The 13,499-nt window shown below is 47.1% G+C and overlaps 1 protein-coding gene across 3 annotated transcripts; it reads right to left on the bottom strand.

The window, feature by feature from the left end:
• Positions 1 to 21: 21 nt before the first annotated feature.
• On the bottom strand, positions 22 to 13,380 carry LRRC51 (leucine rich repeat containing 51). 3 transcript variants are annotated; one of them, XM_037522894.2, is made up of 6 exons: positions 13,306 to 13,380; positions 7,400 to 7,462; positions 6,647 to 6,784; positions 1,846 to 2,051; positions 815 to 963; positions 22 to 522 (listed from the first exon to the last, which is right to left on the bottom strand). In XM_037522894.2, the coding sequence occupies exons 3-6, from the start codon at positions 6,726 to 6,728 to the stop codon at positions 429 to 431; spliced, it is 531 nt and encodes a 176-aa protein (XP_037378791.1). In that variant the 5' UTR covers positions 6,729 to 6,784; positions 7,400 to 7,462; positions 13,306 to 13,380; the 3' UTR covers positions 22 to 428. The 3 variants fall into 3 exon arrangements, with proteins under 3 accessions (XP_037378791.1, XP_037378789.1, XP_037378790.1); XM_037522892.2 differs by having other exon boundaries at positions 23 to 570; XM_037522893.2 differs by lacking the exon at positions 13,306 to 13,380 and having other exon boundaries at positions 23 to 570; positions 7,400 to 7,484.
• Positions 13,381 to 13,499: the final 119 nt, after the last annotated feature.

The following is a 13,499-nucleotide window of genomic DNA, read 5'->3' as shown; positions in this document are numbered from 1 at the left end:
TCTTAAACCAGAATCTCAACATATAGAACAAGTGAGAGCTGCTCTGATCTGATTGAAGTGAGGGTTCAGAGATCACAGTCTTTCTCCTTGGCCTTCTGATGAGACCTCTGAAGCTTGTTCACAGAACCTTGGTGCTCTGAGAAATTTGGATATCTTTGCTGAAGCCTCAAAAGGGGCCCAAGAGAGATTAGGTAAGTGTCTAAGGCCATACAGTGAACCCAGGCCTTCTGTGTCCCAAGCTGACAGACTTTCAATTCCATTGCCTCCCACTTCAGTGAAATGATAAGAACAGAGCTGCTGGCAGTTGCCTGAGTTGGAGGACATTTTACACAGTACAAGTGACTTCTAACTTGCAGAAAAGCTTAACTATTTATTGTCCAACATAATGACCATCCTCAGGCCTATAGGACTGCCAGGGTCCAGTAATGTCAGAGTGCATTCTGCTTGATCCGGACCTTCTTGGGCTTGATGTTCATACGTTTCCACACTTCGGCAGTGGTCCGGTCTGCTTTGGTGACTCCACTGAAGTCAAACGTGGTGATACGGGGCAGGAAGCACAGCACATACTGCCTGTGGGAAAGACTCCGGCTGGGGCCCCACCCCCCAAGAACTCCCTTCTCACTCCACCAGTTACTGCTGTCTACCCTGACTGCAAGAAATGGAGGGATTCAAGTTGTTTGGTGGAGGCTGAGTTTACCCTGATTGATAGCAGGGAGTGATGAAACATCTCTACTCCCTTCCCTGGTTCAATCATGGCAGAAGGATGGTCTTAGGGAGCCCAGCTAGAGTGCAGCTTCAGGGGCAGGGCACTTACCTATACCCCTTCTCTTCCTCTATGGGGTTCCCATGGAGTGTTAGGCTTCTGAGCCGAGGGAGGACAGCCAGCTTATTCACTTCTCCCAGGTTATGGATGCTGTTGCCATGAAGATAGAGGACACTCAGGTTGAAGAAAGTTGTCAGGATCTGTTGGAGAAGGAAACCAAAAGCCTGACTGGGTGGGGTGCCAGATCTGTGTTCAGGACCGACTAGCCAGAGAAGGAAGAGTTTGGGGAGCAACTTGCCCCGTCCCACCAGCCATACTGGGCGACTCAAGCCTAGTTCCATTTATTTGTCTTTGTAGGGATATGGGGGCAGGAGGTTTGGGTCTGGATCCTAGCATAGCCATTATGACTTGCCAGGTGTCTAGGCTTTCCTGCCTCTTCCTGAGCCTAGTTGTCCCTTTGCTGAAGGCCTTTCCAGCTCTGGTGATGTCAGATTCTGTCGCAACAGGGCACAGGGGCACAGAGCTTCATGCTAGGTACATGAGAGAAGTCTTTAAAATAGTGAATTGAGATCACTGTGCAGAGGGAATGGTTTCCAAGTCATGCCCTAGTTCTTCGCGCCTCATATGGGCGGCCTGGACAGGAAGGAGGTAGTTTTGTTTATCTTGTAAGACTTGAGTCTGAGTTTACTGAGAGTAAGTGCTGAATTTCTACTACATATCTCTTCCATGGGAGGCACAGTTGCTACCTGATGATGAGAACTACAATTTTACTTCTGTCTCCTATGTGGTAGTTGGTTTTCATATCCTCATTTAATTCTCACAAAACCTTTATGATGCTAGCATAAAATCCTCATTTTTCAGCAGGGTGGCTAAGGTTTTAGGTTAGGTGTCTTGCCCAAAGTCACACTATCAAATAAGAGGCAAATCTAGGAATTTGAACCTCCATCTGAGTCCAGAGTCATGTGCTTTGCATGGCACCGCGCTACCTCACTGCTTTGATAAAAGGTGAGAGGTGGGCAGACTGGAGATGGACAAAGTGGCTTTAGGCCACTCTTACTGCACTCCCAGGGCTACAGACTCACAGGGTCAATGGAAGTCAGGTCATTAAAGGACAGGTCAATCCAGGCCAGGTTCTCTGGATGCTTCAGCAACTGTGAAACCACACGGTTGAAGTCTCTCAGGTCACTGAGGACATTGTTGTTCAGCCACAGGGACTGGGTGAGTGACTTCCCCGACTTTGAGTGCTTTAGTGGTCGTAGTCCTGACCTTGGCTCCTCGCTTATCATATCTGTGGGAACAGAATTAGATGTGGGTATGTTAACTTTGCTTTTCTGGTTTTGGGCATGATAAGGGACACATTTGTGACTTAAACTGTAGCTGGAGGGGCTGGCAGGGCAATAGTCCCATCTTTGAGGCCAGAGGCATTCTAGCTGCTGGCTGTCATAGCCCTCAGTAATCTGAAGAGGCTTGGGCTAAGATGATTTCCCATCCAAACTCTTGGTTTGAGTCGCGTGGTCCTCATACCTTTGGTATCATTGGGTCCTCTATACAGTACCCATGTATCTATATGGGGAGGAGGGAACAGAAGTACTTCCATCTTATAGATGAGGAAACTTAAGAGCCCAGTTATTGGGCTTGAACCAAGAAGATGATGACAAATGCCAGATTTACTCACTGGTAGAACTCTAGAATTCACTTCACTATGATGGATGGCCTCTTTTCCATTAATGAGCAAATTTGTATGTGGCTGATACTGGGCGTACAATGGTGAACAAAATGAATATGTGTCAACCTCTGTATGAGTAACAGGGCAGGGATCAAACAGTTTATGCCTCGGAGGAGCTCATGTGGGGTGCGATGTGTTATAGTTAATAGTTATGGAAGCGATGTGTTATAGTTAATAGTTATGGAAGCACAGAAGGGGGGCTCCTGACCCAGTCTGGGAGCTTAAGGATGTTTCCTAGTGAAAGTGAAACCTGAGTAGGATGTCGCTGGATTAGGAGGTCAGTGGATTAGGAGGCAAAGAAGAGTGGAGAGGAGAACAGCACGCTCAAAGACAGAGGTATGGAACAGCATAGACATGGGCATGTGCTGCACAAGATGCATGAGGGGGAAAAGGACTAGGAGCCTAAGGTGCCAATCTGAAAATCTTGAGAACTTTATCCTCTAGATGATGGAAGCCACTGGAAAGTTTTAAGCAGGGGAGGTGGCTCCTACTTTCAGAAAGATCAATGGAGTTTAGTGTTGAATACAGACTTCAGGGAGTGGGTGGAATTGGAAGACCAATTTGGCTCTTAAAGTCATGCAAGTAAGACAATTAATCAGTATGACTACTTGATTGACTATATGTAAGGGTAGAATAATATTTTTTTTCTAAAAAAGATTTATTTATACAAGCACTGGGTACTGTCAGAAGCGCGGGAGGGTGAGAGAATTCACCAGAGCCAGAGCAGGGAGCAGAACAGGCAGACTGATGAAGTACACTGCTGAGGGGAGCAGTGGGCGGCAGGAGAGGTCTGCGCGCCTTGTGGGACCCTCGCCTGGTGGCCGGGGATCGAACTGGCGCTGCAGAGGCTGCGGGCAGCTTCGCAACCCAGCGCTCAACGCTGCACCACCGGGGAGGCCCAGGGTAGAATAATATTTAAGGATGTTGCTCAGATTCTTGTTTGGGTGACTGAGTGAATGCTAGTTCTCTGAACTGAGAGGAATTAGTTCAGGACTGGCCTTGATGTGTCAGGCTCACATGGTTTGAAGAAGGAAAAGCCAAGTAGGCACTTGGATATGAAGGTATGAAGCCCAGGAAATACAAACTTGAGAATCAGGGTCTACAGTTAGGAGAATAGATGCAATTCCTCAAGGTAAGTGAGAATGGAGAGGAGAGACAAGGAGGGAGGGAGGTCCATTAAAGAAGTTACTGAATAATTGGGAGGATAGGGAGAACCAGGAGAGGATGGTTTTAAAGATGCTCAGGAAGTATAAGAATGAGCTTTAGGGAGATAAGGGCTGATAAATAATTTTGGCAACTCAGAAGTCCCTGATGGCCTTGGTAAGGGCTGTTTCAGTGAAAGGAAATGGAGATAGTAGCGCCATTAAATGAGTTCAAGAGAGAAGAGAAGGGAAGGGAGCATAATCAAGGCAGCATAAACAAACGTCTTCAAAAAGATTGGCTGAGGAGAGAACAGGCAATAGAATGATGTTAGAATCCATCAGAATGGAGCTTCCCTTCCCCCACCAGCCATGCCTCCCCCACACCCCCACTTTTTTTTTTTTTTAAATTAGGTCTAGAGAGAGTATGGCCCTCCAAACTCAGAAGTCAGTGGCAGAGCCAGAACCAGAAACCAACTCTGGCCGAGGTGACTATATTTTTCCTATTGCCCCTATACCTTTGATTACTGATCTAAGCTACCTCCAGGGAAGGAAGTATTTAGTACTTGCCATCCTGGCCAGGTGTCTTCACCCTTCCCTCAGCTCACGCTGCATGCACTTCAACTCTTCCATCCCTACCCAAGGTTAACAGCCTCTCCTCAGCTGCAGGTCAGGCGGCATCCACCAGATGGCGCTCTGCCTTAGCGCTGGAGTAAGCAGAACCCACAGCTAGTGTCTGGAGGAGTGGGGGCAGGGGTAAGGCAGACTAGCAGGGCAGAGTAGCCCAGCACATTAATAAACTCCTAGTCCAGTCCCCCAGCTTCACATCTCCTGTGAACACTGAAATGAAATGACAAAGTTAAGGTCAAACTAAGCTAACATGGACCAGCATGCAGATGAGAGCAGCTTGGGGAATGCCAAGTACAGGTGATCCCCAGCTCAGAGGGAGCCACTGGTAGGAAGGGATTGTCTGACACGTGAGGTTGCCCAGGGTTCCTGTTCAAAGGGTATCCAGGCTGCTACAGGCTACTGCTCTCCACAGACTTCATGGGGCACTGCACTGCCTAAGGATTTATTGAAGCTGCCTTATTCAGAGTAGGCTGAGGTCTGGAAACTGAGCCACAAACTTCAACACTCACAGAACTAGGGATTCTCTAACCCCAGGGAAAACAATTTCCTGTTTTCATCTCTCTGAAGAGTTTGCATATAACCTTTGACATGTGTCACTAGTAGTGCAGGAGTTAGATGAGAACATCCTTGTATCATTCCCCATCCCATAATTGAAGGGGTTGGTAGATGTATGGTAGAGGACGCCCTTAACATTGTAGGTTTGTGAGCAGAATTTTTTTTTTCTTTTTAAAAGATTTATTCATGCATATAAGAACTGGGCCAGATGTGTGGGAGGGTGAGCGGGTTCACCAGTGACAGAGTGGGGAACAGAACAGGCAGACTGACTGAAGTACACTGCTGATGGGAGCAGCGGGTGAGTCAGGAGAGGTCTTCTGCGCCATGTGGGTAGCTCCCCAGCTGGCCGGGATCAAACCCACGCTACAGAGGCTGCAGACAGCTAGAAGTTAAGAGAACTATGGGTAGAAGTAGTATAGATTGGATACCTTTGAAAGTAACTTCCATTTCAAATTCTGTGATCCATTTGTCTACTAATTTTAGCAAATAATGCATCAAGTATCTCTAAACTCTATCCTGTCCTCTAACCTCAGTTTTAAGTAAGTATTTTATTCTGTAAGCTTTGGGGAAACTGAGGGGACTGGCCTTTGGGGGCTTAGATGTGCCTTTCCTGCTCCCATTCCCACAGCACTCATCAAAGACCACAATGCCTGGCATGTATGTATACAACACACACACATTTATAAATGCCTAATAAATAGGTGCTCAATAAATATTTAACTATTGAATGAAGGACAGGGCATCTGAGCAGATTATATTTTGTGCTATGGAGTTATCCTTGGTTGTAGTAGCTTGTCTTTCCCTCATTCTGAGGACTCCATGGAGGGCAGCTACATCTCTGGGTAGGTAGGAGCCATAATTCCCTTCTCTGTCACCTCAACTATTTGTGCACATAGCCATTATTGCAGCCAACACCCTTGTGGAACATGGACTGTATCCACCAGATGTTGTGCATAATGAAGACTGTGGTCAGTGGGCTTGTGCTAGAGAGAGCAAACATGGATTTGATGGCAACCCAAGTAGTACCCCCTAAATCCAAGCCAAGGCTAGCACACGGGTAACTAGGAGCCTGCTTCCTTGACTCAAAGGTAGCTGCCAATTGCCTAAGAGAGAAGCCCAAAGCCAGATACTGGACTAGGATATATGCATGCCGGCCTGTGTCCTGTGATGGTGGGTAACAGAAGCCAGGGATAGCAGAACTCCCCTGAGAAGCACACTCTCTGGAGAATAAGAGGTTGCTGTCCCTTCCTTGGGTACAGCTGCCCATGGAATGTAAAAAATGAGAATGAGCACGGGTAGTGCTGGAATCTGCAATAAGTGGGTGATGGGATAAAGTTGGATATGACTGGAATGAATATAAAATTTGTCAATAAGTGTCTAACTGGAAACCTGCCAGGTTGTTCCTAACAAGATCCCACATTTTACCAGTGATAAGAGGAGACAGGGTTCTGCTGATTTCAGGGACTCTGCAGTAGCCTGTTTGCATTAGCATCTTCCTCTCTTCAGGTGAAAACATAACAACTGGCTGGCTGACTGGCTTCCCAGGTTTTTTCCACCTGACATTCCTGCTGTGAGCTTGGTTTCTTTTGAAAGTATCAGTTACCCTGAAAGCTCCCAGTTTCCTTACAGATTTCCTTCTAATTTTTGAAAGGGTCAAACCCTTCTCCCACCTCCCTAGCCCTTACTTCTCAAGGAGACAATGACAATAGCAATAAACCTGCAAGCAATATGGGAAGGATCTCTTTAGGTTTTTAAATAGAAGACTGGTTTCCCCACGGGGACTAATACCTAGCCTGCTCTCATGAGCGGGGGTGCTGTGTGCTGTGGGCTGACCTTGAATCACGTGGATGCTTCGGAAAGAGTAGTCAAGAGGGGGCTCTTGCACCGAAGTGTTCATATAGTCCCATTTGCTCATAGCTCAGGCCATCATTTGTCAGGTGTAAGCGTGGGCTCTGTGAGTCCGGGTTCAACCTGGGAGGACAGAGAAGGGCTGGTGGTGTAGGTACAAGGAGCGTCCACCCTCAGTTGTTCCCGTAGCCCTCCACCCCTGCCTTCTACCCTCCACTACTCCAGCCTTGCCTGGCTGAATTGCTCTTTTAAGATATTAATCACAATTCCTCATATTTGTTGGGCAATTTCTACTTCTCAGAGCACCTTTATATTCCGTAGAGCTCATCTGATAAATTTTAACACCCATTTCTACTTTCCAACAAAGAAACTGAAACCCCAGGGTGAAAATACTTGCCCAAAGTTAAGTGGGTGAGTCAGTTGTGGACTGTAATCACATGTCCTGAATCCTACTCTGAGGCCCTTTCTGCTACTCCACAGAAGTTACCATGGATGCTGTCTTGATACCTACCCTCTAGTGACATCAACTAGGCTATTCTGTTGCTTAACAACCCCCTGAGTGCCTGTGCTGGATCTGATGTCCAACAGCCCTTTGCAGTCTGACCCAGCTGTTACCTTCTTTGCTCAGTTTGTCTTGTCAGTTCCATTATTCCATTTGAAGCCCCTACTTTCAGCCATCTCCTGAAGATAGACATACATAAACACACACACATACACACAAACCAGACATTCACTCACCTGCCACTGAAGCCTGAAATTCCACCATTAGGGATTCATTCCTTTGGGTTCGGGGATTATTCCCTGTTAAAGTGAAAAGACTCCCTAAGAGGGGTGCACACAGTGTTACCAGTCCTGTACAATGTGGCCTGAATTGTCTTATCAGATATTTCCCAATTTGTTAGTTCAAGTAAATCTGGGAATTTCTCAAGAGACTGGGGAGATTAAAATAATACCGTTAAAATACTACTCACCTGGGAAGAGGGGTGCTGAAAACACTTCAGTAAGGTGTTTGTATATGACACAAATGACATATAGGCGGACAAGGTCAAGTATATGTCTCAGTCAATCTCCCTTTTCTCACTTCATGCACTGCTGTCACAGCCTTTGCATTTACTACTTTCCAAAATGTTTTTTGAGTTTACAATAACAGGGTCATAAAACAGGATGATCTATAGAGCTGAGCTACAGAAATAATGAAAGTCACAAATGCAGGTCACATCTAAGTTTTAAAACATTCTAGTAGCTGGGCCTCCCCAGTGGCGCAGCGGTTGAGCGCTGGGTTGCGAAGCTGCCCGCAGTCTCTGCAGCGCCGGTTCTGTCCCCGGCTGCTCCCCGGCCCCCGGAGGAGGGTCCCACATGGTGCGCTGACCTCTCCTGCCGCCCGCTGCTCCCCTCAGCAGTGTACTTCGGTCCTTCTGTCTGCTCTGCTCCCTGCTCTGGCTCTGGTGAATTCTCTCACCCTCCCGTGCTTCTAAGTACCCAGTGCTTGTATAAATAAATAAACAAATCTTAAAAAAAAAAAATTCTAGTAATAAAAAAAGAAACAAATGGGGCCTCCCCGGTGGCACAGTGGTTGAGTGCACCGGTTGAGCGCTGGGTTGCGAGGCTGCCCACAGCCTCTGCAGCGCCAGTTCGATCCCCGGCTGCCGGGCGAGGGTCCCACATGGCGCGCAGACCTCTCCTGCCGCCCGCTGCTCCTCTCAGCAGTGTATTTCGTCCATCTGCCTGTTCTGCTCCCTGTTCTGGCTCTGGTGAATTCTCTCACCCTCCCATGCTTCTGACTGTACCCAGTGCTTGTATAAATAAATAAATAAATCTAAAAAAAAGTTAAAAAAAAAAAGAAACAAGTGAAGTTGATTTTAATATATTTTATTTAACCCAATATATCCAAAATATCATTCAACATGTACATGATATTAAAAAGTGGTATTTTACACTTATGATACATCCAGGTTTGAACCAGCTCTCTGTCAAGAGCCCAACAAGCACAAATGACTAGAGGCTACCAAAGGGATTGTACAGATAGAAATATGGAATCATGGAACAGAAAGGTTAGGCACCAAATTAAATGAAGAGAGGCAGAAAAGTACCAGGAACTAGAAAACCAAGCCTATATTTAGCTCTGAAATTTCTGGTAAACAAAGCAAGAGAGGGAATCCTTAGGATATTTGGCTCTCATCATTTGATTCAAAGAAGCAAGTAGCTTGGGAGCCTCCCTGGTGGCGCAAGGGGTTAAGCACCGCACTATGAAGCAATCTGAAGCCTCTGCAGCCCACATGGCGCAGCAGACCTTTCCTGCCTTGCCTGCTGCTCCCTCAGCAGTATATTTCAGTCAGTCTGCCTGTTCTGCTCCCCACTCTGTCTCTGGTGAATCCTCTCACCCCCTGCATCTCTGGCCTGTACCCCAGCTCTTTTATGCATAAATAATCTCTTTTTTTTAAAGAAGCAAGTAGTTTGTATACAGATACAATGAAATGTTCTTAATATGGAATTTCTCTTCAAAACCATGGATCTGATAGCTTGTAATTCAGTTTAAGCTTAATACAGTTCAAGTACATTTCTTTTTTTTGTCATGTAACATATGCAAGGATAGAATTTAATGGGTTTAGAGGAATGGAAAGTGAATGTCTCCCTCAACAATCTTAAGTGAGCTTTGGGGAATTGACAACTTGTGTCACTTTGTATCTAAATTCTCTGTCTAGTGCAGGTGGGCCTACTGATCATCTGCTGTTGACTAGGGAGATCTGAATCTCTTAGATAATCAAATCTACAGACAGATACCAGATGACATATTCTTTTGTAGACATGGAAGGACCTGCTTGTGTTCTCACCTGGACAGAAGCATATCCCACTTCAGCACCTGTAACAGTTTTGATGCCTTTGAGCAAAACAGGATAGTTTTCTCAAAATCAGTCCTAGGTTGGGATCCCAGAGTTCTGTACCACTGGACGTGGGTTTTAGCATAAAATTAGGGGCACATTTTACCATTAATTTCCTTGGCCATAGGAGAACCTCAATGCCGTTCTTAAGAACTTCTGATTTTTATAGAACATCAGCATTTGAGGGGCCTCCTGGGGCACAAGGGGTTAAGACACAACCTATGAAGCTGCCCTTAATGACTGCAGCATGAGTTTGATCCCTGGCCAGGGAGCTACCCACCTGGTACAGCAGACCTCTCCTGACTCACCCGCTGCTCCTTTCTGCAGTGTATTTCAGTCAATCCACCTGTTCTGCTCCCCACTCTGTCTCTGGTGAATCCTCTCACCCCCCCACACCTCTGGCCTGTACCCCAGTTCTTATATGCATAAATAAATCTTTAAATTTTTTTTTAAAAAATCAGCACTTGATACATTTTTCTGGATGAGTTAAAAATGGAGCCCCAAGTAGCTAGACAAATTTGTCATTTGGGAAGTTATATTAATCTCCATTTAGACAGTAGCCGAGGATGTGAGCTAGTATTGTGTCTTGTTCATCATCTAACATAGAACCTGGCTTACAATAGGCACCCAGGAAATGTTTGTGGGAGGAATGAATGGGAAACTGCCAAATACAAGTACTTCTGTTTTGGAAGTGTTGAGGCTAAGCTTGTCTAACAACTGGCTCCTAGGTTCAGCTGTTTCAGTCCACACCTCATCCATAGTAAGATATTCAATTCAATTCTGCAAACATTTGTTGAGTGCCTGCTGCCCTTTGCCTGACCAGAAGGAATAAAGCCAAGACACAAATAATAAAACCCTGTCTGTCATGAGTATAGAAAGGCCTGCGGGGTTTCTACTGCCTGTGGCAAATCAGCCTGCATCCAGTTCTGAGTAACAGCTGCCTATTAAGTGAATATTCTGTTTCAGGACTCAGCTCTGGTGTATACTCTTCGATGAAGTCTTTCTTTCTAGATAAAATTGATCACTGTGTCCTGTGTTAGGCTGATTTTTTTTTTTTAAAGAGGCATGTGTTTTTATTTATTTATTCGTTTGTTTTTTTATACAAGCACTGGGTACAGTCAGAAGTGCAGGAGGGTGAGAGAATTCACCAGAGCCAGAGCGGGGAGCAGAGCAGGTAGAAGGACCGAAGTACACTGCTGAGGGGAGCAGCGGGCGGCAGGAGAGGTCTGCGCGCCGTGCGGGACCCTCCTCTGGTAGCCGGGGAGCAGCTGGGGAGCAGCCAGGGAGCAGCCGGGGATCGAACTGGCGCCGCAGAGGCTGCGGGCAGCCTTGCAACTCAGCGCTCAACCGCTGTGCCACCAGGGAGGCCCTAGATTGATTCTCTTGATAATCCCTACTCATGGTCTCTCTTTTTTTAAAGATTTATTTATTTATGCACACAAGAACTGGGGTACAAGCCAGAGGTGCGTGGGGTGTGTGTGTGTGTGTGTGTGTGTGTGTGAGGATTCACCAGAGACAGAGCGGGGAGCAGAACAGGCAGATTGACTGAAATACACTGCTGAGGGGAGCAGCGGGCAAGTCAGGAGAGGTCTGCTGCGCCATGTGGGTTAGTTCCCTGGGTGGGGATCGAACTCATGCTGCAGTGGCTACCCATAGCTCGATAGCGCTGAGACTTAACCCTTTGTGCCACCAGGGAGGCCCCCATGGAATCTGATTTTTTGATAGCTTACCCCTCCCCTCTCTCACGTAAGTAACAACATAATGGTACAGGAAGCTTTGAGGAACAATCAGATAATAATCTGATAGAAGATTCAGTAGTCTGGCCTGCAGGTGGTTTCTGCTTATGGGCTACATGTAGAAGGAAAAATCAAAGAATGTCAGGAAGTCTGCCATGTAGTCTAATGTATTCTGGAGGTTATATTCTCAGGTGAATAAAGGAGGCCCAGAATTCAACCTGGTCCTACCTACCAGTTAACTCTCATCTCTTATCCTCACCTCCAGTTCTACATGAGTCCAGCCAAATGCAACTACTCAAAGTTTCCTGTACTTTGCTCCTGGGCCTCTGCACATCCAGCTTTCTGTGTTTAACATCATTTCTCTCCTGGGCTCCTATAACACCCTATACTTACTGCTCTGGTAGCACTCATAACACTAAGATTACCTGCTTACTATTTGTATGTCTGTAAACTCCACCAATGCAGGAACCATGCTTTTTTTTCATGCAAATTTGTATCCCTACAGTGTATCCCTACAGTGGTATATAGTTGTATATACTATATAGGGGTATAGTTGTATCCCTACAGTGTAGAAGGTGCTTGAAAAATATATTAAAAGTTGCAACAAGGGCCTCCCTGGTGGCACAAGGGGTTGTCTCAGCACTATGAAGCTATCCGCAGCCACTGCAGCACTCCTTTGATCCCAGGCCAGGGAGGTGACCCACATGGCACAGCAGGCCTCTCCTGTCTCACCTGCTGCTCCCCTCAGCAGTGTATTTCTTTTTTTAAAGATTTATTTATGCATACAAGAACTGAGGTACAGGCCAGAGGTGCAGGGAGTGAGAGGATTCACCGGAAACATAAAGGGGAACAGAACTGGCTGACTGAAATACACTACTGAGGGGAGCAGCAGGCAAGGCAGGAAAGGTCTGCTGTGCCATGTGGGTAGCTCCCTGGACTGCCGGGGGTCAAACTCATGCTACAGAAGCTGCGGATAGCTTCATAGTGCTGTGCTTAAACCCTTGTGCCACCAGGGAGGCCCTCAGCAGTGTATTTCAGTAGATCTGCCTGTTCTGCTCCCCACTTTCTCTGGTGAATCCTCTCACCCAACCCCCCACCCCCTTCGCACCTCTGGCCTACACTCCAGCTCTTTAGTGCATAAGCAAATAAAATAAATCTTAAAATCTTCAAAGGAAGGATTTGAAATTCATTCAGGCTGAAATGTAAATAATCCAGTGTAGGTCGGAAAGATTATTTTCCCCGGGCAGTCTAGTTTTTAGAATAGGTCCTTAAACTATAGAGGCTGCTGTAGGCTCAAGCTAGAGACTTGGCTGAAAGTTGGTGAACTGGAATCTGCCCCTAGCTATCACTGACTTGGCTTGTGATGCTCTCTAGGTTTCAGTTTTCCAATCTGTGAAATGGTGATAAATATTCCGACACAGAGAGAATAGATGTGAAAGCAGCGGGAAAACGTAACAATCTATCAAGAAGACTAATAGGAATGAAACTAACTGTAGAGCTTTGAGAGGCAAGTGTATGCAGGTCACTTAGGGTCAGGACCCAGAATGAGTGCGCCTGTGGGGAGTCCCTGCTGACTCTGAGACCACCCTGGTGTCTTCCAGCTTGGAAGGAAAGGGTCAGTGCAAGCCCCATAGTTTCCTACATCTCCAGAGTTAGCGTTTGCTTTTTACTTTAATGCTATTCCCTTGTCTCATTTCATCAGATGAAAAAACGAACCCATACTGAAGGCGTTTCGGATCACCCAGGGTGTCAGGAATTTGAGGATTCACTTTCGGGAGCCCCATGCTTGTGACAGGGGCGTATCTTAAGCACCCCAAACCTGTGTAAGCTTGTAGCTCAGCGCCCGTCCTCCCCTCCGCGGGCCAGTCTATTCTCCGGGGAAGTTAACTCGTTCTCCGAGCTGGGAGGAGGAGGGGGGCGGGGTCTCGGGTCTCGGGAGAAAGGAAGCTGGGGCGTTCTGTGTGCCCCTCCCACCGCCACAGAGCTCGAGTCCCTCCGAGCCGGTTTCCTGTTTTCCCTCCCGACTCACCCGCAGCCGCCTCTCCTCTAGCCTCAGCGTCCCACTGCCTCCGCGTTACTCAGCGCAGCTCCATGGTAACTACCTCGGCCGCCCAGCCCCGGCCGGACGCTCCAGGCGCTGCCGCGGTGCCTCCTGGGAACTGTAGTTCGGGGGCGGGGCTCCAAGGCCGCGGGCCGGGGCCCGGAAGTAGCGATACCCCTTAT

Source organism: Talpa occidentalis, unplaced genomic scaffold (assembly GCF_014898055.3).
Source record: "Talpa occidentalis isolate TD23 unplaced genomic scaffold, MPIMG_talOcc4v2.1 talOcc4.3, whole genome shotgun sequence".
NCBI classification, from domain to species: domain Eukaryota; kingdom Metazoa; phylum Chordata; class Mammalia; order Eulipotyphla; family Talpidae; genus Talpa; species Talpa occidentalis.
This window is presented reverse-complemented; position numbering and strand designations above follow the sequence as displayed.

Coding starts and splice junctions, on each gene's coding strand:
- LRRC51 (XM_037522892.2), bottom strand. CDS start 6,728: ATGAGCAAATGGGACTATATGAACACTTCGGTGCAAGAGCCCCCTCTT. Junction 2,052..6,646: donor AAGCATCCACGTGATTCAAG/GTCAGCCCACAG, acceptor CTGTTCCCACAG/ATATGATAAGCGAGGAGCCA. Junction 964..1,845: donor ACCTGACTTCCATTGACCCT/GTGAGTCTGTAG, acceptor CTTCTCCAACAG/ATCCTGACAACTTTCTTCAA.